The 24682-nt window shown below is 42.9% G+C and overlaps 2 protein-coding genes across 2 annotated transcripts in view; one reads left to right on the plus strand and one right to left on the minus strand.

Moving 5' to 3' along the window:
* Positions 1 to 1644: 1644 nt before the first annotated feature.
* On the minus strand, positions 1645 to 24407 carry LRRIQ4 (leucine rich repeats and IQ motif containing 4). The gene is made up of 6 exons (XM_075340641.1): positions 24327 to 24407; positions 15381 to 16500; positions 6145 to 6318; positions 5572 to 5710; positions 5283 to 5479; positions 1645 to 2009 (listed from the first exon to the last, which is right to left on the minus strand). Exons 2-6 carry the CDS (start codon positions 16473 to 16475, stop codon positions 1857 to 1859), a joined length of 1758 nt encoding a protein of 585 aa, XP_075196756.1. The 5' UTR covers positions 16476 to 16500; positions 24327 to 24407; the 3' UTR covers positions 1645 to 1856.
* The window catches only part of LRRC34 (leucine rich repeat containing 34), a 64553-nt gene continuing 64257 nt past the window's right edge, over positions 24387 to 24682 (plus strand). Inside the window, exon 1 of the mRNA XM_075340642.1 lies at positions 24387 to 24488. The gene's annotated coding sequence lies outside the window, so the exon portion shown is untranslated. The remainder of the gene's footprint in view (positions 24489 to 24682) is intronic.

Below are 24682 nucleotides of genomic sequence, written 5' to 3' on the forward strand. Positions count from 1 at the left end.
GACCTTTGTCAGTTTCAAGTTATTACAGTGACCATTATGGATTTCTCTTACTTTTAACAGAAGGCTACCAACAATTTGATCCATGTGTTTATCACAAAAACAATAGCTAGCACTACACTAAATATTTTTTTACTAAATATGAGTGATTAAAAAAACCAAAACAATTAAAACTGTCTGTATACTACATCAGAAGGATCCGACTCATCAGATGTAGTTGGGTCTGAACTTCTAGATAGTGTAATCCCAGTTTGCTGAGCATGCTTTAGTTAAGGCCTCTTTCACACGTACGTGAAAATCACGCACGTTTTTCACGGTTGTGTCAAAGGTGAGTATTGTGCTCCGTGTGCCGTTTTTATGACACACATGTGTTCTCCGTGTGTTATCCGTGATAACACACGGAGAATGGGAACTTTCTGCTCACCTGTCCCTGGCATTGCTGTCCGTGGTGCTGATCTTCGGTCTCCGGTTCTGCCGACTCCCCGCTGCTGCAGCTTCTGGCCGCAGTGAAGTGAATATGCAATGAGAATAATGAGCGGCGGTCAGAAGCAAGTGACAGCAGCGGCAGAGACAGAAGGGCTGGAGAAGGTGAGTAAAGTTGTTTGTTTTTTTTTTTCTCAGACACGTGTGTTTTCTCCGGTGCGTGTCACACGGAACACCTCCGTGTGGTCCATTTGCGTTCCGTGTGACACCCGTGATGCCGGAGAGAAACGAACATGTTGACGTGTGGAGCACACGGGCATACGTATGATCCACACGTACACACGGTCCATGGCAGAACACGCACGTGAGCGCAGACCCATTGATTTTAATGGGTCTACGTGTGCCCGTGTCTCCGGTACGTGAGGAAAAGGACCGAACATGTACCGGAGACAAGGACGTGTGAAAGAGGCCTTAAGGTGCATTTACACTGAAAGATTATCATGATCGAGTTTCCTCCTTGGAACACTTAAATCTCCACAATCTTGCAGTGTAAACAGGCTGCTGCTGATCATTAGATGAATAAGCAAAATGCTCAATCATCAGGTGGAATAATTTTTAAGCAGGCTTAAAAATAATCATTCTTGAATGTGTATTATCATGTGTAAACAGGACTTGAGCTACCAATGACAATGTAATCCTATGCACACAGTCATTTTCTTAAAGATCATTCAGTAAGCATCGTTTAGTGCACTTTGCCCTTGTGCACAGGCTTTTAAATGACCACTTTTTTGCAATATGTTTGCTGTAGTGCACTCGGTTCAGCAATGCACCACTATTCACTTGTACTTCACTGCAATGTAGCAATGACACATAGCAATCTGGTGGTACAAAATGTGTTGTGGCCAAATTTGCCATGTAACACCAGTCAATCGGTAAATATTTACCGATAAGCGGTTGTTAAAAGCCTTTGTTTGCAGACAGACAATGTAAAATGAAGCACATTGAGTGATTTGTAATAAATTGTTCAGTGTGCATAGGGTACCATTGTTCTCAGCATGAAAATTAATGAGACCAAGACATTTACAGCATCTGACATCAGTAACATCCTAAGATGATAAGCACAAGGAGATATTTAGTTTTTTTGTTGACAACCCTTAAGTTTTCACTGAGAAGTTTACAGTGCTATTATGAGATTACATAAGAATTTTATTGAATAACCATAATTACTTTTTTCTTAGAAAAATCTGTTAGATCACAGTTTATCTGCAGGAAATGTATTAAATCCTGTTTTTCTCTACTATCCCTTTTGACACAGTACAGATACGTCTTCACAGTTGTGGATCACACAAATAGAAAAATCAATGGACTACATTATTGGATATAAAGTACAGAAATCTATTTATCTCATTTATCTTTTATGCTCTTGTGACAGCTCTCTACTTTTTCTTTCCTTTTGGATCACTCTTCTTGTTTTTACCCTTGACTTTTTTGTCCTTTTTTGATTTCTTTCCTTTTTTCCCAAACTGAAGAAGATAAACAAAGGGTCCGAGTCCTTTTCGTACCATTATCCCACGCCACAAAGTCTGGATCTTGAAGAAAGTTATTAAAAACATATTTTGAATTATGATTCAAATAAGTTTTCCTATTTTTAAATAACAAGTGAGTGAGCATAGATCCACTTAATGGCCTCAGTTCCACTTGCGTTTTGCACAGACGAGTGCCATCTGATAAAACATCGGATGGCACTCGCAACAGTGCAAAATAATGGGGCAGTGTCCATGTGTGATTGATTTCTCATGCCATATCGGCATGGGAAATGAATAGCAGCGTGCTCCATTTGGCAGTGAGTCTCAGGTCATGCACCCCCATACAAATCTATGGGTGCGTGTGAAACATCGCATTGCACTTGCATGTCATCAGAGTGCAGTGCGATGTACACATAGACAGGCTGCGGAGGAGAGGGAGATAAAGTGCACCCTCCCTCTTATCCGCAGCTGAGATCCAATCACAAGAAAGATCGCATCACAGTCGCATGACCCTCGGCTCACACCCGCAGTAGAGGATCATTAGCATATCGCTTCCGATGCTCTCACATTGGGATCTAAGCACAAGTGGAACCGAGGCCTTAAAGGGAGAAAATAAGCTGCTGTCAGACACCTCTGAAAGTAGCTTTCTCCTATGAGAATAAGAGAATAAGGATTTGGGAGTTAAATGAAATCTGTCAAGAGGATCAAGTTTCCTAAGCCATCTACTATGAGCATTTATGTGATAGAAAGTTAAATAAAATTATACCTTGGTATCCGTGATCTAATGTCTTATTCCTGAAAAATCCATGTTTTTCTTAATATGTAAATGAGCTGTTAAGATCTACTGTCCGGACATAGATTTCCCTGAGAATCTGCCTCCAGAGCTTAGTGATAAATAGCTTTTTGGATTGTCACATCAGCTCTATGTTCACAGACGTAAAAATGAAGCACACAAAGAAAAGAACATTGTACCTGAAGTGAAACATGGAGGAGGCTTGGTTATGTTTTGGGTCTACGTTGCTGCATCTGGCACAGGGTATCTTGAATCTATGCGGGGTACAACAAAATGTCGTCAAGACTATCAAGGCATTCTTGAGTGAAATGTCCTGCTCACTGTAAAGCCCGCTTTACACGCTGCAATGTATCTTACAATGTGTCGGCGGGGTCACGTTGTAAGTGACGCACATCCGGCATTGTAAGTACATTGCAGTGTGTGACAGGTACGTGCGATTGCGATTGAACGTTAAAACGTTCATCGCATACACATCGTACCTGTCTCTAGAATTGCACGTTAGATTGTTCATCGTACCCGGGGTAGCACACATTGCAGTGTGTGACACCCCGGGAACGATGTACAGATCTTACCAGCGTCCTGCGGCTCCCGGCCCACAATGCGGAAGGAAGGAGGTGGGCAGGATGTTTACGTCCCGCTTAGCTCCGCCCCTCCGCTTCTATTGGCCGGCTGCCGTGTGACGTCGCTGTGACGCTGAACGTCCCTCCCACTCCAGGAAGTGGACGTTCGCCGCCCACAGCGAGGTCGTATGGACGGGTAAGTACGTGTGACAGGGGTTACTCGTATGTGCGGCACGTTCAACAAATTGAACGTGCCACACATACGATGGGGGCGTTGTAAATCGCATACGAAATCGTATGCGAAATTGCAACGTGTAAAGCAGGCTTTAGTGACCATTATGGATTTCTCTTACTTTTAACAGAAGGCTACCAACAATTTGATCCTTGTGTTTATCACAAAAACAATAGCTAGCACTACACTAAATATTTTTTTCTAAATATGAGTGATTAAAAAAAACAAAACAAGTAGGTAGAGGATCCGCAACGCATGTGACTGATGCAAAACAACGGAAATGCGAACCTAGTCTTATTTCACAGCATTCCGTTCACAGGAATCCTGTGAAAAAACTGATCCATTGCGTCCATTACATCTGCTGTGTGTCCGTTTTTTGACAGATCCGTCGTGATCCGTTTGTGTTTGGGAAAGCCCAATGGGTGTGCCAAACATGCTGGGCATGCTCAGTAGAGCATGACAGAATCCAGCACCATAGACATCCATTATAGCTCTTGACGGATGGCGACAGAATCCTGCGCAGTGCGTTTTTTTGCCGCTCCAAAAAAAGTTACATTGTGCGTTCATACCGCCCGACGATCAGTCATTCTAAGACGCATCCGCTGTGCGGCGGATGCAACGCAAGGCCATCAGTCGCAATCCATCGTTAATACAAGTCAATGGGGAAAAAACTGATTCCTGCAAAATATTTTGCAGGATACCGTAACTCCTCAAGGCGACGGATTGCGACTGATTCATAACAACGCAAGTGTGAAAGCAGCTTTAGCAGCTCATTTACATGCTGAGAAAAACGTGAATATCTCTGGAATATGCCATTGGATCACAGATAACAAGGTATCATTTTATTCATCTTCCTATTACCTACATGCCTATGTAGATGGTTTAAGAGGGTTGATGCTCCTGACAGATTTCCTTGAAAATCAAACATGCCCAATCTTTCTTTTCCATGATGCCGAAACACAGACGTACATTTTATATTATCGTTGGTTCCCTCAAAACATATGGATTCAGCTGACGTTTCATTAAATCCTTAGTTCAAGTATGAACTTAAATGGAATTTGTCAGCAGATATCTCTTTTTTGTCAGCAGGTTTTTGTTTTATGCTTCCTCATTTCAGAGCATAAAAGAAAAAAGTCCAGCTCACCAATCTCTAGGAAACAGCTTTTCACTGGCGGTGCAGGGACACAGAAATGTCGGCAGCATGTTCACATGGTGAGTCGAAAGAGGTATCCCGCATCATCGTTCGGGGAGTATAATAAAAAAATCCAAATTTATATGTTTCAGACTTATAAGTCCCTATTCATAGCCTTTTGTATTTTTTATTATACTCATTTGAGAGACGTATGATGTAAGCAAAGAGACTCTGAATCCAACGATGTACCACTTAGTTTACTGGGTGCAGCAGTTGTGACACAATAGGAGTTTATCAATTCAGCAATGCGGCAGAGCTCAGACAGTTAACCCCACCACCAACACAGGTTCTCTATGTACAAAGTCTGTAGGCAGTGAGATGCTAATCAGAGGGGGAGGTGCAAGGTTGGACTAGGTAGTCCCAGTAATGATAACCCCAGGGATTAAACCTTCACTATAAGCAAACAAAAGCACATAGGGTCATAAATGACACATCATTGAACTCTGTGTGTCAGCGTTTATCACCTGCTGCTTTGAGATTACTTAGCACAAACCTGCTGACAGATTCACTTTAAATTTAACGAGGATGAATTAATACAAGATTAGAGCATTATAGTTACCTTTGTAGCTAAAGCATGTTTTCGTCTTTTGTCTTGTAAGTATTCCCATACAGCACTTTTGCCAAGGCTGCATACATCTACTGGAGGCTCTACCATTGGATTGCCATCTAGTAACAGTAGCTCCAGCTTGCATAACATGTCCAGGTTATCTGGCAGACTGGCCAGATTGTTACTTTGAAGAAGCAATTGGTGCAAACCTGAGCACAAAAAAAAGAATAATTTGCGGATTCATGTTACTTACATTATAGCATCAAGCACAATACAGTAAAATGATAAGAAAGTATGTTACTGTGAAGTTGGCATATGGTATCAGGCAGAATCTTCAGGTTATTATTGTGGCAATCCAAAACTTCAAGATTGTGCAGCAAGTTCAATGTGGATGGGAGGAATTCCAAATTATTGTTTTCAATATACAATTCTTTCAAATTCTAGATGGAAGCAAAGATAGAAAATTCCAGCTCTTATTCACTAAAAACATACTATATTATTCAACGTCCTAAAGGCATGTTGTAGCACTAGCTAGTGGAATCTCATGTCTTCGATTTACTCATAACTGTTCACAAACATTAATAGGCTAGGGCTACACAAACTGCAGTATCACAATGCTGCATTACAATAAATGTGGTCATGTTGGACCCACAAATCAAAGGGATCATGACACCAAGTGGCCAAAAATCCGGTAAAATTCAGTTTTGAGTGATGTAACTACATAACTGTCATTGCGTTGTAATGCAGCAGTGCAATACTCCAGCCTGTCACCATGTAGCTGTGGCCTATGATATTTGACCAGTCCATATGTGTTGGGCAGCCATAGCCTTATTCTTCTCTTATTACTTAAGAAATCCATTTAAAATTGTTTTACCTTCAGCATAAAAATGTTGTCTGGTAAACTTGAAAGCCGTAAACCATTATCTTGACCGATATAAAGTTTTTGCACAGATTCAAGCTGCAAGACTTCTTCAGGGAAAGCAGGAAATCTGTTCCCAGAGATCCCGAAATATGACAGTGTTTTTAAGAATCTCACCTCTGATGTAATCTGGAGTAAGAACACAGTTCATATTCATTACATTGTCAACAAACAAAATGAAAACCATAAGCAGCTCTCGACTCACCTACTCACTCACCTATCCGGCTGTCCTGCTACTCACTGTAGGCCAAGACTTCTGGCTACATCCAGGCTTTGTAGCTCATTATGTCTTGTAAGGTTGTGATAACAAAAGCAAAATCTGAAAGCAGGATGATAGCGCCCAGTAGTCCTAAATTGTACAAATACAATAGTAGGGACTAAAGGTGGTGTCACACACAGCGACGGCGACAACAACGTCGCTGCTAAGTCACCATTTTCTGTGACGTAGCAGCGATGTCCCAATCGCTGTCGCTGTGTGTGCCATCCAGCAACGACCTGGCCCCTCCTGTGAGGTTGCCGGTCATTGCTGAATGTCCTGCTTCATTTTTTGGACGTTGCTCTGCCGCTGTGAAGCACACATCGCTGTGTGTGACAGCGAGAGAGCGACGAACTGAAGCGAGCAGGAAGCAGGGAGGCGGCGTCTGGCTGCCTGTGGTGTGACGCCCTGTGCAAGCCAGGGGTCACAGGTCACAACATCACATGCACCCCACATTCCCGGCAGGTACATCTAAGCTAACCTAAAATCCTTGTTGCCTTCCTCCAGGGGCTGATGTCCACACCAGGGGGTGGGCCAGGCGGTTGGCTCCGCCCACCGAGGAGTTCACAGCCCTGGAGGCGGGAAAACCAGGCAGAACAGTTAGGGAAGTGAAAGTAGAAGGAAGTGAAGTGGCAGAGGAGCTTGAGTGAAGAAGTAAAAAGGAACAGTTAAGAAACCCTGAAGTTGGTCCGGGTGTGTGCCCCGGACTGAGACAGCAAGGTCAGCAGACGGCGGTGATAGTCTGCAGGGGGACTGCTTGGAGGTTGCTGGAAGGACCGCGGACGGGTGGTGACCCGGCGGTACCGGAGCAGTATACGAAGAACAGTCAGCACCAGGGCAGGGGCCTTTCGGATCCCGGCAAGGCTAGGAGTCGCCATAATTTGCCAAATCCGTCAGTGAAGGGGACCTCTGTCTCCTAACAACCAAGTCCCGATTGAAGGCAACAGCCCGACCGTTAAGGGGAGACACCGCCACCGCCAAGGCACCAGTTTCCCAGGGCCAGCGCCTGCGGGCAAGAGAGGGGCTCCTCCGGCTCATATCCAGGTCAGGGAGCGGGTAACCGGTGGGAACCCATCGCTACCAAAAAGACTTTACATAGGTGCAGGGAAGAGACCGTCACCGCTAACTGCAGGGAACATCAGCACCGTAACCGTCCGAGGGACCCGTCCAACCAGCCGTTTGTTTACCGAGAACTGTGTCGTGTTTACTGGCTGAGTGAGTACCTCCGTGCCGTGCGGCACAGCGCTGTCCCTGCGCCCCTGCACCTCCGCAGGCCCCATACCCGCCTGTCCACCATACCGACCCCATCACTGGGCCCCGGGACCACCAAACCCCCTACCCACGGAGGGGCAAACCAACAACTGGCTGCTCCATACCATCACTCCCGGGCTCCCCAGAAAGAGCAGCGGTGGTGTCCACTTAATCACCACAACCGTGGGTGGCGTCACGGACAATAAACTATCCCAAAACCCAATCCCCTTTCACTCACGGGCGAGGAGCGCCGCTCGAGTCCCCGGGATCCGGCCCATCGCTCGAGCCACCGAGCAGCAGCAGCAGGCCGCAGCGGCAGCCGGACCCAAGCAGTGGGAGAGCGCGGCGTCCCCTCCTCCGCCCGCGACAGTGGTAAGCTGTAACCAAGGTAAACATCGGGTAACCAAGCGAAGTATTTACCTTGGTTACTAGCGTCCGCCGCTCTCAGGCTGCCAGTGCTGGCTCCCTGCTCCCTGCACGTGTAGCCAGAGTACACATCGGGTAAATAAGCAAAGGTTTGCTTATTAAACCGATGTGTACTCTGGCTAGGAGTGCAGGGAGCCAGCGCTAAGCGGTGTGCGCTGGTAACCAAGGTAAATATCGGGTAACCAGCGAAGCATTTTGCTTGGTTACCCGATATTTACCTTAGTTACCAAGTGCAGCATCGCTTCCACGCGTCGCTGCTGGCTGGGGGCTGGTCACTGGTCGCTGGTGAGATCTGCCTGTTTGACATCTCACCAGCGATCATGTAACGACGCAGCAGCGATCCTGATAAGGTAGGTCGTCAGTCGTGATCGCTCCTGCGTCGCTACGTGTGACCCTAGCATAAAACTTAACCTTTAATCTAGCTTATAAAATTGAATATCAAAGTGCAGTGCAATTTTCAAAATACAAGGTGCCAAAAGGGCACTAATATGGATAAATCTCACCCGATCTTTCTCCACAGGCAAGGATAAGCACTAGGGATGATCGAATACCTCAAATACTCAGATTCGTGAATATCCGTCGAATAGGACACCGCTATGCGAATATTCAAAGCGCAATGTAAGTCTATGGGAAGCCCGAATAGTTACGAATAGTTGTTATTCGGGTTTTCCATAGAGTTACATTGTGCATCGAATATTCGCGAATAGTCGAATAGCGGCGACCTATTCGGCAAATATTCGCGAAGCAGAATATTTGAGGTATTCGATCATCCCTAATAAGCACCAATCATAAGGAGAGGAATCACAGGCAGGAATAAACAGGGTCAGCAGTAGGGTTATCATGTATCAGCCCCTGTCGTGCACCGTAAATAGACTTCCGCCCTGACAAGGGTAGCACCCTAGTAAGCTGTCTGCCCCGCAACCTCATCAAAGAAGCGCCCTCCCGACATGTTTCCCTCTCAATAACGAGAGTTCATTAGGGGAGAGAAAAATAGGTACCACCATCTATCTCTGCAGACACAAGTTTTTTTACTTGTAATTTTTGTACCAATCCCTGCCATTGCAGGTTGATATTTTTCTCTCCCCTGATGAACTCTAGTTTATTGAGAGGGAAACGCGTCGAGAGGGCGTTTTTTTGATGAGGGTGCGGGGCAAACAGCTTACTAGGGTGCTGCCCTTGTCAGGTTGGAAGTCTATTTACGGGGCACGACAGGGGCTGATACTTGATAACCCGACTGCTGACCTGTTTAGACCTGTCCAGCCTGTGATTCCTCTCCTTACGATTTGTGCTTATCCTTGCCTGTGGAGAAAGATCGGGTGAGATTTATCCATATTATTGCCCTTTTGGCACCTTGTACTTTGATATTCAATTTTATATGTTAGATTAAAGGTTAAGTTTTAGTCCCTGCTATTGTGCTTGTAAGGTCATGACATCAACACATGCACTGTGACCTTATGACATACAGTCACATGGACGTGTCCTGCAGGCCTGGCCTATAGTGAAGAGGTCAGAGATGAAGCACCCGATGCCGAAGAGAAGAAGACTGGACAGTGGGCAGTGAGGTAGCCAGAGAGGTGAGTGATAAGGCGAGCGTTGGTAAAAAAAAAAATATATATATATATATATTTAATACTCGCTGTCTGCCATCCAGTCCTCTCCTTTCTGCTATTGTGTGCCACATCCCTTCGCTATTGGTCAGGACTTCCAGCAGTGTTGAAGCTTTAGATGCCGCTACTTATCATAAGGTCAGAGAGTACATCTTGATGTCACGAAGTTGTGACCTCACAACACACAATGTCCTCCAAGACCTGAAGACAGCCAGAAATCCTGGCTTATAGCAAAAAAAGCTAGAGATGTGGTAAAGAAAAAAGAATAGAGAGCAGTGGGGTGACCGGAGAGGTGAGCGAAGACATGAGTATTATTACATACAAATTCATATTACAAACATACCTACAGAACCTTTCTAGTTCATAACCTGGGGATTGCCTGTAATGGTTGCAAATCCCCCTATTATGATTTCCCTAAATTCCAGAATGTTTGATGACTGCCAGCTTCCTCATATTATTGTCAGGCAGTTATGGATTATATGTATACGAAGTATAAGAAATAGACATGGACCACACATTCCAAACTTATACATTGATCTATTGAGGCTAAACATAAATGTACAAAACTGAACATGAGGTTCCTAATTAACATTATTATCAGAATGTATGAAGCCTACTGCTATGCCACAGGAACCTCTTAATGTGTCCCTGACCTTAAAGATGTAGTACCCTGCAGTGGTCGCTGCTGAGGCAGTACTGCACCAACAGGGGGAATGTCCTGGTGATACAAAGCACCCATGTTGCATGGCAAATCCCCTATGGCTCCAGGCCACACCACCCTATAGGCATAGAAAAATAGCAATAATACCAACCACACAGCACTAACACCTAGTGAATGGATAATAAAACCTCACCTTCCACATGTTTGTGCTCAGTCAAAAAGGTGGGTGTAAAACAGGCAGAACCTATGCAGTCACCTGGGTCAAATTTGAGGAGTGGTGGTACCAAGTAAAATGAAAAATGTTCATGTCATGATGGTTCATGTCTGTTTCTAGAGTTATAGGGTATTGAATAAATTATGGCAATGCTCCATGCAGGTACTATGGCGAATATACAGTTAGGTCCAGAAATATTTGGACAGTGACACAAGTTTTGTTATTTTAGCTGTTTACAAAAACATGTTCAGAAATACAATTATATATATAATATGGGCTGAAAGTGCACACTCCCAGCTGCAATATGAGAGTTTTCACATCCAAATCGGAGAAAGGGTTTAGGAATCATAGCTCTGTAATGCATAGCCTCCTCTTTTTCAAGGGACCAAAAGTAATTGGACAAGGGACTCTAAGGGCTGCAATTAACTCTGAAGGCGTATCCCTCGTTAACTTGTAATCAATGAAGTAGTTAAAAGGTCTGGGGTTGATTACAGGTGTGTGGTTTTGCATTTGGAAGCTGTTGCTGTGACCAGACAACATGCGGTCTAAGGAACTCTCAATTGAGGTGAAGCAGAACATCCTGAGGCTGAAAAAAAAGAAAAAATCCATCAGAGAGATAGCAGACATGCTTGGAGTAGCAAAATCAACAGTCGGGTACATTCTGAGAAAAAAGGAATTGACTGGTGAGCTTGGGAACTCAAAAAGGCCTGGGCGTCCATGGATGACAACAGTGGTGGATGATCGCCGCATACTTTCTTTGGTGAAGAAGAACCCGTTCACAACATCAACTGAAGTCCAGAACACTCTCAGTGAAGTAGGTGTATCTGTCTCTAAGTCAACAGTAAAGACTCCATGAGAGCAAATACAAAGGGTTCACATCTAGATGCAAACCATTCATCAACTCCAAAAATAGACAGGCCAGAGTTAAATTTGCTGAAAAACACCTCATGAAGCCAGCTCAGTTCTGGAAAAGTATTCTATGGACAGATGAGACAAAGATCAACCTGTACCAGAATGATGGGAAGAAAAAAGTTTGGAGAAGAAAGCGAACGGCACATGATCCAAGGCACACCACATCCTCTGTAAAACATGGTGAAGGCAACGTGATGGCATGGGCATGCATGGCTTTCAATGGCACTGGGTCACTTGTGTTCATTGATGACATAACAGCAGACAAGTGTAGCCGGATGAATTCTGAAGTGTACCGGGATATACTTTCAGCCCAGATTCAGCCAAATGCCGCAAAGTTGATCGGACGGTGCTTCATAGTACAGATGGACAATGACCCCAAGCATACAGCCAAAGCTACCCAGGAGTTCATGAGTGCAAAAAAGTGGAACCTTCTGCAATGGCCAAGTCAATCACCAGATCTTAACCCAATTGAGCATGCATTTCACTTCCTCAAATCCAGACTTAAGACGGAAAGACCCACAAACAAGCAAGACCTGAAGGCTGCGGCTGTAAAGGCCTGGCAAAGCATTAAGAAGGAGGAAACCCAGCGTTTGGTGATGTCCATGGGTTCCAGACTTAAGGCAGTGATTGCCTCCAAAGGATTCGCAACAAAATATTGAAAATAAAAATATTTTGTTTGGGTTTGGTTTATTTGTCCAATTACTTTTGACCTCCTAAAATGTGGAGTGTTTGTAAAGAAATGTGGACAATTCCTACAATTTCTATCAGATATTTTTGTTCAAACCTTCAAATTAAACGTTACAATCTGCACTTGAATTCTGTTGTAGAGATTTCATTTCAAATCCAATGTGGTGGCATGCAGAGCCCAACTCGCGAAAATTGTGTCACTGTCCAAATATTTCTGGACCTAACTGTAGGTAGGTGGCGACCCAAAATCTCTGTATTGCTAAAGATAACATATTTTGACTCAAACTTGGGATCTAAATGTTTACTGCAATTACAACATACACAGAATTAAGAGTCAATACACAGTTAAAAGTACAATTTATTAGGGCTCCAAAGATCATTATGGCAGTGACCTTATGTCCCTACTGCTTTCTGTTAATTTCAATAACTTCTTGATGTATGAAGTGTTGGTGCTTTTTGCCATTTGTAACTTTGTAGGCCTAATAAACTCTATGATGAAGCCCCTTTTAAAGGGTGCTTTACACGCTGCTACATCGCTAGCGATCAAGTTAGCGATGTGACACGCCAGATCGCAGATGCGATCTTCCGAGATCGCACATGTGACAGCCGCTACAAAAAACAACCTATGTGCGATCCGGCAAATCGCATCTGCGATCTGGTGTGTCACATCGCTAATAAGATCGCTAACGATGTCGCAGCGTGTAAAGCACCCTTTACTCGTCAGAATTTGTTGTACACATTCTATCTGTGCTCTTAATGGATAGAACAGAAACACATTATAGTCTATGTGGCTGTTCAAATGTTTGTTTTCTTAATACAGACCTGGTATCCACAAAAAAAAAGACACATCTGATTTTGACCCTAGTATGGATTGGTGAAAATCTCAGACAGATCTCTGATGGTATCCTAGTTGCATCTGTGTGCTGCCCACTATTCATTGACTGAAACCTACAAAAACCTCTTTTAGTTTTTATGGGGGGGGTGGATGAGAAAAAAGCTGATGAAACTCTGATGGCGAAAACAAACTGTCTTACCTGTGACCCACACGCGCCTTCATACTCCCCTTAGTTGCAGGTCTTTTGCGATGCACCTTTGTAGCACTCCCAGCTGTGCTGCATCCTCCTGTCTGGAGTTTCTCCACCTGGTTATAGGGAGACACGGCCAGACTCTCTAGGGCCCTCTTTTCTGCCCTGTTCTTTTCTCATTTATCTCTTTCATCCTGGATCATCTCTATTTCCATTATTGATTTTATCTGGTTTTATATCAATGAAGTTTTGTAATTTTCCACTATATAAATTATTCTGTGCTTTTGTACTCTATTTTCTCCTGCATTTATTTACCATATGATTAGTTATGCAAATTCTTGTCATGTCAGTGCATTTTTGAAATTTTTGCTCTTAAAAAGCAAAATTTTTTAATTTTGTTAGTATTTTGCAAATCCACCTTTGACTTTTAACACTGCCTGAAAGCTTTAGTCAGATTCAAGCATGTTTAAACCCAAATCTCATCCTAGGTCTCTTCTACACGTTCCCAATGTTGGTGCATACTGGTCAACTTACTTGGGTATGTACTGTATACAGCTTTTTCTTCAACTCTACTAAAATGTGTTCGATTGGGTTGTGGTCTGGGGACTGAGGGGGCCAATCCAGCACCTCTACTTTATTGTCATTGAACCATTTCAACATATGCTTCAAGTCGTTGTCCTGCTGGAACACTACGTCATCCTTTTCATACCTATAATACTCGAGTGTACGAAGTTAGTCATATTGCAGGATACTCTCATATAGCTCAGCATTGAGGCCACCATCAATTTTGGTCAAGTATTTAACACCTTTGGCTGTGAGAAAAACCCATATCATCAGGTTTTTGCCAATACACTTGACAGTTCCTTCAATTTCTCGATCCGTTACCACCTTTTACCCTTGTTTCTTCCAGACCTATTTGGACCCATTAGAGTCTAGTCTTTTGACTTTTGTCTCATTGCTCCGAATCACCCATTTCTAATCTTATACTTTCCACATTTCGTACTTTTTTACAAACTCGAGTCAACGCTTCTTATCATGATATTAAAGTTGAGGCTTCTTCACCATTTTTCTGGTCACTATTTCAGATTTGTGTAATGTGTGCCACATGGTGCTTACATGGACATCTGTTATCTCACTATTATGAAGCATACGAGCCACCTCCACTGCCGTGTTTGTCACTTCAGCACTGATAGACCTTGTGATAAGCCGACTTTTTGACTCTCATATTTTCCCTGGTTGTCCACCACTTGGTTTTTAAATGGATGGAAAGACTTTATTTCATATTTGTCCAACTGTAATGGTAATCACATGACGCAGTTTGGCAATTTCTTTCGCCGAGAGACCACTATCGATGAGCTGGATGATGTCGATTCTCTTTTCTTGGAAAAAATTTTTTATCAATGCTCCTCGATTTTAGACAGTGACCTTTCATTTGGGAATTAACCTAATAACACATGAGCTGTTAGGGAATATGAGAACAAGTTATAATTTGTAGTATACTAGAGGAAAAACATTTTTCCCTTCACCAGGAGCAAAACAGTAATAATGCAGTGACATGACAAGAATCTACATAACTAATCATATGCTAAATAGTTGCAAGGCAAATTTATGTATCAGATAGCCAAGATGATTGTCTATAAAATGAAGGTAATCTCACATTCAAAGCTATAGTGGATGGTGAGATATGGAGTCTAAAAGTCAAAACTTGAAAACATTGTTACCCCTTTGTTCATCCGTGTAAACCACTGTCTGGCGTTACGATAATCATATGGCCATTTGGAGACATCTTCCCATTGCACATTTACACTCTTTGGTTCACTTCATGTTTTAGCTAATATTTTAAAAAGGGTTATAGATAAATGCAAACGACAAATGACCGTTTTAGGAACATTCTAGGAATTTTCTATCTGAAAAGATCATTTATAAACCAGCAACTATCGTACAAAAAGTTTATACAACTTTTTCCAGACGGTGACTGACTGTAATTGGTCAGCTAAAATGATTTCATTTGAAATTTCCCAATGCAAATATCCATTTTGATCACCTTTAAACTATTGTTTATAGCCACTTTAAACTCAGGACAACAGAGAAACAAGGGGCTAAAATCCATGTAAGGAAATGTATTCAGTATTCTTAATTAAATTGGCCTTACCGTACTTATTAAATTGTCATCCATCGATAGAACTCGAAGATTCTTGAGACCACAAATTTCATGAGGGAAGTCAGTAAAGCAATTTTGGCTGAGATCTAGTGTCTGGAGTGATTCTAACTCTGCAAATCCAGCAGGTAATTTAGACAAGCCATTGTGTTTCAGATAGAGGACAGCAAGGGATTGTAAATGACATATCCTAGATGGTAGCTTTGTTAACTCATTATTTGACAGCCCCAGTTCATTTAGCTCTTTCAGTTCACTGATGACATGAGGAAATTTTTGCAGGCGATTTCCAGAGAGGTCCAGAACTGCCAGCTTCTTGCACTGACAAAGGGTCTTTGGGATGGAGGAAAGCTTATTGAAACTAATGAACAGTTTAACCAGATTAGATAATGATCCAATTTCAACTGGTAGAGATGTCAACTTATTTTTTTCTAAATCGACCACCTCCAGATCTCTCAGAGCACATATCTGTACAGGAAAACACATAAAAGCATTATGCTGCAAATATATTTCTTTCAGGTGTAATAAATTAGTTATTTCTGTTGGGAGAGACTTAAGTTTGTTGTTGGACAAACCAAGTAGTTGTAAATGATAAAGCCGCTTGCAAAGCTCAACTGGGAACTCTTGAAGGCTTACATTGTAAAGTCTTAGTTCACGAAGTTGATGAATCTTGCTTATGGCATCCAATGAGTTGTAATTTAGAGGGTTGCTGCTAAGGTCTAAGTTCTGGAGACTTTTTAGCTCACCAAGTTCCTCACAAACATGCATAATATTGTTATTATTCAGGTAGAGGACTTTGATATTTTGGAAATGGCGAATCTCCTTTGGGATGACCTTGATATCGTTCTTCTCTAAGTGCAGTTCTTCAAGGTCTTCAAGATCGAAAATGGAGACAGGGATCAGGTCGTGCTTTTGTTGAGCAGAATCCATGAACAGAACACGGTATTTCACAGGGTGAAAAAACATAGATTCTTGGTTCTCTTGAACTGTCTCCAATATCTGCTCATTGGTGTCCAAGAAAACAGAAGTGACAGTATTTGAAAAGCGAACACTGAGCATCTTACCAGATGGGCATTCAATTAGTTCAGACATGGTGGTAAATCCAGTTTACATATGTCTAAAAAAAATAAGATTAAAAGATATTAATATTGTAAATCTAATAATTACTGATGTCATATGGAAAGGTTTTCTAATGAAACGTACAGACTGCCCAGTGAAGTAGTAAACCTCTGTTCATCTGTTCCCACAATATTCTCAGCCCACATTGGAGGCATCTATTGGGAGGATCTCCTGGCATATACCTTGGAGAGTGGCTGTGATGTATAGCATTGTTAATAAACTTTCAGTATAAAAACCAAAAATGTAGTTGGTGCAGTTTGTGATTTTATTGTATACCTTTGTATCAAAAAGTAAATATAACTTGACCATATGGTGCATCAATTACTATTGCTATGTCTTGTCACAACAGGGCATTACTACTGTCTGGGGACAGAGCGAGGGCATTATTATTATGTGGAGGCTCAGACTTATTATTAGTATATGGAAGCGCAGTGGGGCACTAATAATGTGCAGTAATACAGATGGGTCATTATTACTCTGTGGAAAAAGAAAAAGGAGAGAGGCGCTTTCCTGGTGCAGATCAGCAAGGTAGGAATGGGTTGTTGGTAGTTAATGGATAGGTTCACCTGGCCCGGTTGTGCACATACAGGCACAACACTGATGAAGGCCTAAACGTAACTACAGCACAACGCCGATCCCAAAACAGGGATATAGAGTTGAAAAGAAAAAAAACAAGAATATCCGACGATGAATAGACGCTGTCACGATGTGATTCAAAGAGGAATTTTTATTAAAAAAAACCCCCAAACAACGCATTGAGACCATGCCACTCACTACATAAAATGGTAAAACAAACCAAATATATATAGCTATTTACACAGATATGGGTTATCTGGCCAAATCTCACTTCCATATGGCTGCACTTGTGCTAACTGCCAAAAAAAAAAAACCTTTTTAAAAATGTTCTCTCTTTTTTCTTTTCCTTTTCTCCCTTCCTTTTCCCCTTTTTTATTTATTTCCCTATTACAAGTACATATATTCTTTATATATACAAAAACCTAACACACTTATAATAAAATGGACATACAACTGCTAAAACCAGGTTTGGATTACACAGTGTGATCTATACATTCATTTAAACCATATGGTACTAAAGTGGATAAAATCCAAAAAGACTCTTTGTTTACTAACTGATATCTGTTAGCACAGTCAGCCGGGATGTGTTCAATTATGAACAACCTCAAACCCTCTGGATCCCTGTTGTGCATGTGAACAAAAACGTCTGGACAGGTTGTGATTAAGAATATCATTTTTGATATTGGATCTATGTTTGTTCATCCTGATGTGAACAGATACAATAATAGTGTACCCTATGTATTGTAAATTACACGCAAATAGGGGAACTTACACACCACTCAAAATAGCAAACTACAGGTCACCGAGAACTGGATCACCAAAAAGACCGGACTTGCTGGAGCTATGCTAAAGCTATTATCGGCTCAGAGAAACAGACTCCCATCTCTTAAATAGGAAGAAGACGGCTGTGGATGGTAATCAGCAACCTGAGCTCCCAAGAGTCGCACACCAATCCACAGGAATTAGCTCAACACTTAATGAATCAGGTGAAGCCCGGCTCTGGCTGAGCAACTAGGAGACATCAAGTTGCCTGTCAGACTTTACATTGTGAGCAGAGTCTGATGCCATTGTGGTACCCTGTAAGTGTGGAGCCAAACACCGCATGACAATCATTTTGTCTTCAAATTACTTAGCTGTTGCCAATAACAGTAATTTTGACCAGGGGTACACAAACTTTTGCATGCCACTGTATATACCAGGATGGGAGACATATATACCTGGATGGGAACATATATAACAGGAAGGGGCCCAGGATGGGAGACATACATTCCAGGATGAGAGACATATATCAGGATGGAGGACGTATATACCAAGATGGGGACATATATCTGCGTGGGCCCAGGATGTGGAACATACAGTTGTGCTCAAAAGTTTACATACTACGTCAGATTTTTTGCTTTCTTGGCCTTTTTTAAAAGAATTTGAATGACAACACAAAATCTTTTTTTTCCACTCATAGTTAGTGGTTGGGTAAAGCTATTTATTGTCAAGCTACTGTGTTTTCTCTTTTTAAATCTTAATGACAAACAAAAACATCCAAATGACCCCGATGAAAAGTTGACATACCCTGGTGATTTTGGCCTGATAACATGCACAGAAGTTGACACAAATGGGTTTGAATGGCTAATAAAGGTATTATCCTCACCTGTGACCTGTTTGTTTGTAGTCAGTGTGTGTGCATAAAAGCTGAGTGAGTTTCAGGGATCCAGACAGACTCTTGCATATGTTCTACAGCACTGACGTTTCTGGATTGTGAATCATGGGGAAAGCAAAAGAATTGTCAAGGGATCTATAGGAAAAGATAGTTGAACTGTATAAAACATGAAAGGGATACACAAAGATATCCAAGGAATTGATAATGCGAGTCAGCAGCGTTCAAACTGTGATTAACAAATGGAAAATCAGGGGCTCTGTAAAAACCAAACTACGATCAGGTAGACAAAAAAAAATTTGGCCACAACTGCAGGAAAATTGTTCGGGATGCAAAGAAAAACCCACAAATAACATCAGCTGAAATACAGGACTCACTGAAAATTAACAGTGTGACTGTTTCAAGATACACAATAAGGAGGCACTTGAAGAAATATGGGCTGCATGATCGAGTTGCCAGAAGAAAACCATTACTGCACAAATGCCACAAAGTATCTGGCCTACAATACACCAAACAGCACAGAGACAAGCCTCCAAACTGCTGGAACAAGGTAATTTGGAGTGATGAGACCAAAATCAAACTTTTTCTCCACAACCATAAATGTTACATTTAGAGAAGTGTCAACTAGGCCTATGATTAAAGGAACACTATTCCTATTGTAAAGCATGGAGGTGGATTGCTGATGATGGGGGGATGTGTGAGCTACAAAGGCACTGGAAACTTGGTCAACGTTGAAGGAAAGATGAATGCAGCACATTATCAGCAAATACTGGAGGCAAATTTGCATTCATCAGCCTGGAAGCTATGCATGGGATGTACTTGGACGTTCCAACATGACAACGATCCAAAACACAAGGTCTAGTTGACCTGTCATTAGCTACAGCAGAACAAAGTGAAGGTTCTGGAGTGGCCATCTCAGTCTCCTGACCTCAATATCATTGAGCCACTCTGGGAAGAACTCAAGCACGCTGTTCGTGCAAGAAAGCATAGGAATTTACAAGCTGGAGGCTTCCTGCCAAGAAGAATGGGCAGCTTTACCATCTGATAAAATAAAGGGCCTCATCCACAACTACCACAAAAGACGTCAAGCTGTGATTGATGTAAGTGGGGGCAATACACGGTATTAAGAACTGGGGTATGTGAACTTTTAATCAGGGTCATTTGGATATTTTTGGTTGTCATTATGATTTAAAAAGAGAAAACAGAGATTGACAATACCACCCAACCACCAACTGTGTGAGTGGAAAAAAAGATTTTGTGTTATCATTCATATTTTCTAAAAAAGGCCAAGAAAACAAAAAATCTGCCGTGGTATGTAAACTTTTGAGTACAACTGTATATAGAAGGGAAGGGGCCCAGGATGGGAGACATACATACCAGGATGGGAGACATACATACCAGGATGGGGGACATATATACCATGATAGTGGGCATATACCTGCATGGGCTCAGGATGGGGTACATATATAACGGAAAGGAGCCCAGGATGGTAGACATGCTGTATATAACCAGGATAGGAGACATATATACCAGGATAGGGGACATACATACCAGGATGGGGGACATATACCAGCTGGGCCCATGATGGGGTACATATATAACAGGAAGACGACCAGTATGGGGACATATATACCAGGATGGAGCCGGTATGGAGGGCATATATACCAGGATGGTAAACATATATACCAGGATAAGGGTATACAGTTAGGTCCAGAAATATTTGGACAGTGACACAATTTTCGCGAGTTGGGCTCTGCATGCCACCACATTGGATTTGAAATGAAACCTCTACAACAGAATTCAAGTGCAGATTGTAATGTTTAATTTGAATGTTTGAACAAAAATATCTGATAGAAATTGTAGGAATTGTACACATTTCTTTACAAACACTCCACATTTTAGGAGGTCAAAAGTAATTGGACAAATAAACCAAACCCCAAAAAAAATTTTTTATTTTCAATATTTTGTTGCGAATCCTTTGGAGGCAATCACTGCCTTAAGTCTGGAACCCATGGACATCACCAAACGCTGGGTTTCCTCCTTCTTAATGCTTTGCCAGGCCTTTACAGCCGCAGCCTTCAGGTCTTGCTTGTTTGTGGGTCTTTCCGTCTTAAGTCTGGATTTGAGCAAGTGAAATGCATGCTCAATTGGGTTAAGATCTGGTGATTGACTTGGCCATTGCAGAATGTTCCACTTTTTTGCACTCATGAACTCCTGGGTAGCTTTGGCTGTATGCTTGGGGTCATTGTGCATCTGAACTATGAAGCGCCGTCCGATCAACTTTGCGGCATTTGGCTGAATCTGGGCTGAAAGTATATCCCGGTACACTTCAGAATTCATCCGGCTACTCTTGTCTGCTGTTATGTCATCAATAAACACAAGTGACCCAGTGCCATTGAAAGCCATGCATGCCCATGCCATCACGTTGCCTCCACCATGTTTTACAGAGGATGTGGTGTGCCTTGGATCATGTGCCGTTCGCTTTCTTCTCCAAACTTTTTTCTTCCCATCATTCTGGTACAGGTTGATCTTGGTCTCATCTGTCCATAGAATACTTTTCCAGAACTGAGCTGGCTTCATGAGGTGTTTTTCAGCAAATTTAACTCTGGCCTGTCTATTTTTGGAGTTGATGAATGGTTTGCATCTAGATGTGAACCTTTTGTATTTACTTTCATGGAGTCTTCTCTTTACTGTTGACTTAGAGACAGATACACCTACTTCACTGAGAGTGTTCTGGACTTCAGATGATGTTGTGAATGGATTCTTCTTCACCAAAGAAAGTATGCGGCGATCATCCACCACTGTTGTCATCCGTGGACGCCCAGGCCTTTTTGAGTTCCCAAGCTCACCAGTCAATTCCTTTTTTCTCAGAATGTACCCGACTGTTGATTTTGCTATTCCAAGCATGTCTGCTATATCTCTGATGGATTTTTTCTTTTTTTTCAGCCTCAGGATGTTCTGCTTCACCTCAATTGAGAGTTCCTTAGACCGCATGTTGTCTGGTCACAGCAACAGCTTCCAAATGCAAAACCACACACCTGTAATCAACCCCAGACCTTTTAACTACTTCATTGATTACAGGTTAATGAGGGAGACGCCTTCAGAGTTAATTGCAGCCCTTAGAGTCCCTTGTCCAATTACTTTTGGTCCCTTGAAAAAGAGGAGGCTATGCATTACAGAGCTATGATTCCTAAACCCTTTCTCCGATTTCGATGTGAAAACTCTCATATTGCAGCTGGGAGTGTGCACTTTCAGCCCATATTATATATATAATTGTATTTCTGAACATGTTTTGTAAACAGCTAAAATAACAAAACTTGTGTCACTGTCCAAATATTTCTGGACCTAACTGTATATACCAGGATGGGTCCAGGATGGAGGACATACATACCAGGATGGGAGACATATATTCCAGGATGGGGACAGATATACCAGGATGAGGACAGATATACCAGGATGGGGAAAATATATACCAGGATGGGAGACATATATACCAGAATGGGGGACATATACCAGTGTGTACCCAGGAAGGGGAATATATATACCAGGAAGGGGCCGAGGATGGGAGACATTAATACCGGGATGACAGACATACACACCAGGATGGGGGACATATATACCAGGATGGGGGACATATACCAGCATGGGCCCAAGATGGGGTACATATATAACAGGAAGGGGCACAGGATGAGGGGCATATATACCAGGATAGGGACATATATACCAGAATAGGGCCAGGATGGAGGACATATATACCAGGACAGTAGACATATATACACCAGGATGTGGACATATATACCAGGATGGGACCAGGATGGAGGACATATATAACAGGATGGGAGACATATATACCAGGATGGGGGACATATATTCCAGGATGGGGAACATATATACCAGGATGTGGGACATATATACCAGGACAGAGACAAATATACCAGGACAGAGACAGATATACCAGGATGGGGAACATATGTACCAGGATGGGAGACATACAGTATATATCAGCATGGGGACATATATACCAGGATGGAGCCGAGATGGAGGGCATATATACCAGGATGGTAGACATATATACCAGGATAAGGGCATATATACCAGGGATGGGGCCAAGATGGAGGACATATATACCAGGATGGGAAACATATATACCAGAATGGGGAACATACACACCAGGATGGGAGACATATATTCCAGGACGGGGACAGGTATACTAAAATGAGGACAGATATACCAGGATGGGGAACATATATACCAGGATGGGAGACATATATACCAGAATGGGGGACATATACCAGTGTATATCCAGGAAGGTGAATATATATACCAGGAAGGGGCCGAGGATGGGAGACATTTATACCGGGATGACAGACATACACACCAGGATGGGGGACATATATACCAGGATGGGGGACATATACCAGCATGGGCCCAAGATGGGGTACATATATAACAGGAAGGGGTACAGGATGAGGGGCATATATACCAGCATAGGGACATATATACCAGGATGGGGCCAGGATGGAGAACATATATACCAGGACAGTAGACATATATACACCAGGATGGGGATATATATTTCAGGATGGGGCCAGGATGGAGGACATATATACCAGAATGGGAGACATATATACCAAGATGGGGGACATATATTCCAGGATGGGGAACATATATACCAGGATGTGGGACGTATATACCAGGATCAGAGACATATGTACTAGGACAGAGACAGATATACCAGGATGGGGACAGATATACCAGGATGGGGAACATATATACTAGGATGGGAGACATATATACCAGGATGGGAGACATACATTCCAGGATGGGGACATATAATATACCGGAGTGGGCCCAGGATGGGGTAAATATATACCAGGAAGGGGCCCAGGATGGGAAACATATATACCAGGATGGGAGACATATTTACCAGGATGGGGGGGGGCGTAGATATACCAGGATGGGGACATATATACCAGGAAGGGGCCCAGTATGGGAGACATATATTCCAGGATGGGAGACCTATAGGATGGGGACATATATACTAAGGAGGGGTCTAGGATGGGAGACATACAGTATATGCAAGGATGGTGGATATACTGTATATAGCAGGATAAGGGACATATATACAGTATTAGGAAGGGGACATATATACCAGGAAGGGACCACGGATGAGAGACATATATCAGGATTAGGGATATATATACCAGGATGGGGGCATAGAAAGCTAAAAGAGCCCAACATTTGACCAACATGCGGGAAAGGGGACGGGGTGGCAGGTTTAAATTTTGCAACAGGGCACATCGGGCTCTAGTTATGCTACTGCCTATAGGCCTGTCAGGCATAAGGTTGTGTAACCGATTTTGTAAAAGTTGCAGCAGGCCATTCTGTTATCCAGCATGAGGCACACGAGCTGTATTACTCTGCAGCCTTCCCCTGTCGCCGGCATTACCAGTCGTCCCATTACACAAGGTGCCTATAAAAGTGTGCGGAGCAGAAGTACAGAATATCCCTATGGTGGCCTGGGCACTGCCTCGCTACAACTCAGTGATAATATCGGAGGAAGACCAGCTCCCGGAGTGCAGCAGTGCAGCGCCTACCGGTGTAGTGTGCCCCGTGCCCACCGTGCCCTCTCTTCACCGCGGGCTTGGGATCTTGCAGCTGTAGCGACTTCTGAGCAGCAGTGTACAACGGCTGCTATAGCAACCGGGACACAACAGACGGGGGAGACCGGCCGGGGCAGGACGGTGTTATAGCTACAGGTAACGGCATGTGCTTTGTAGTAATTCTCATATTATGTGCGCTGACAGGGGGCTCACAGTGTATACACCGGCTGTATGGAGACTGCAGGGCTGTATGGAAACTGTTGTATGGAAACTACAGGGCTATATGGAGTCTGCTGGGCTGTATATGGAGTCTGCAGGGCTGTATGGAGACTGCATGGCTGTATGGAGAC

This window comes from Anomaloglossus baeobatrachus, chromosome 3 (genome assembly GCF_048569485.1).
Source record: "Anomaloglossus baeobatrachus isolate aAnoBae1 chromosome 3, aAnoBae1.hap1, whole genome shotgun sequence".
Classification (NCBI taxonomy): Eukaryota; Metazoa; Chordata; class Amphibia; order Anura; family Aromobatidae; genus Anomaloglossus; species Anomaloglossus baeobatrachus.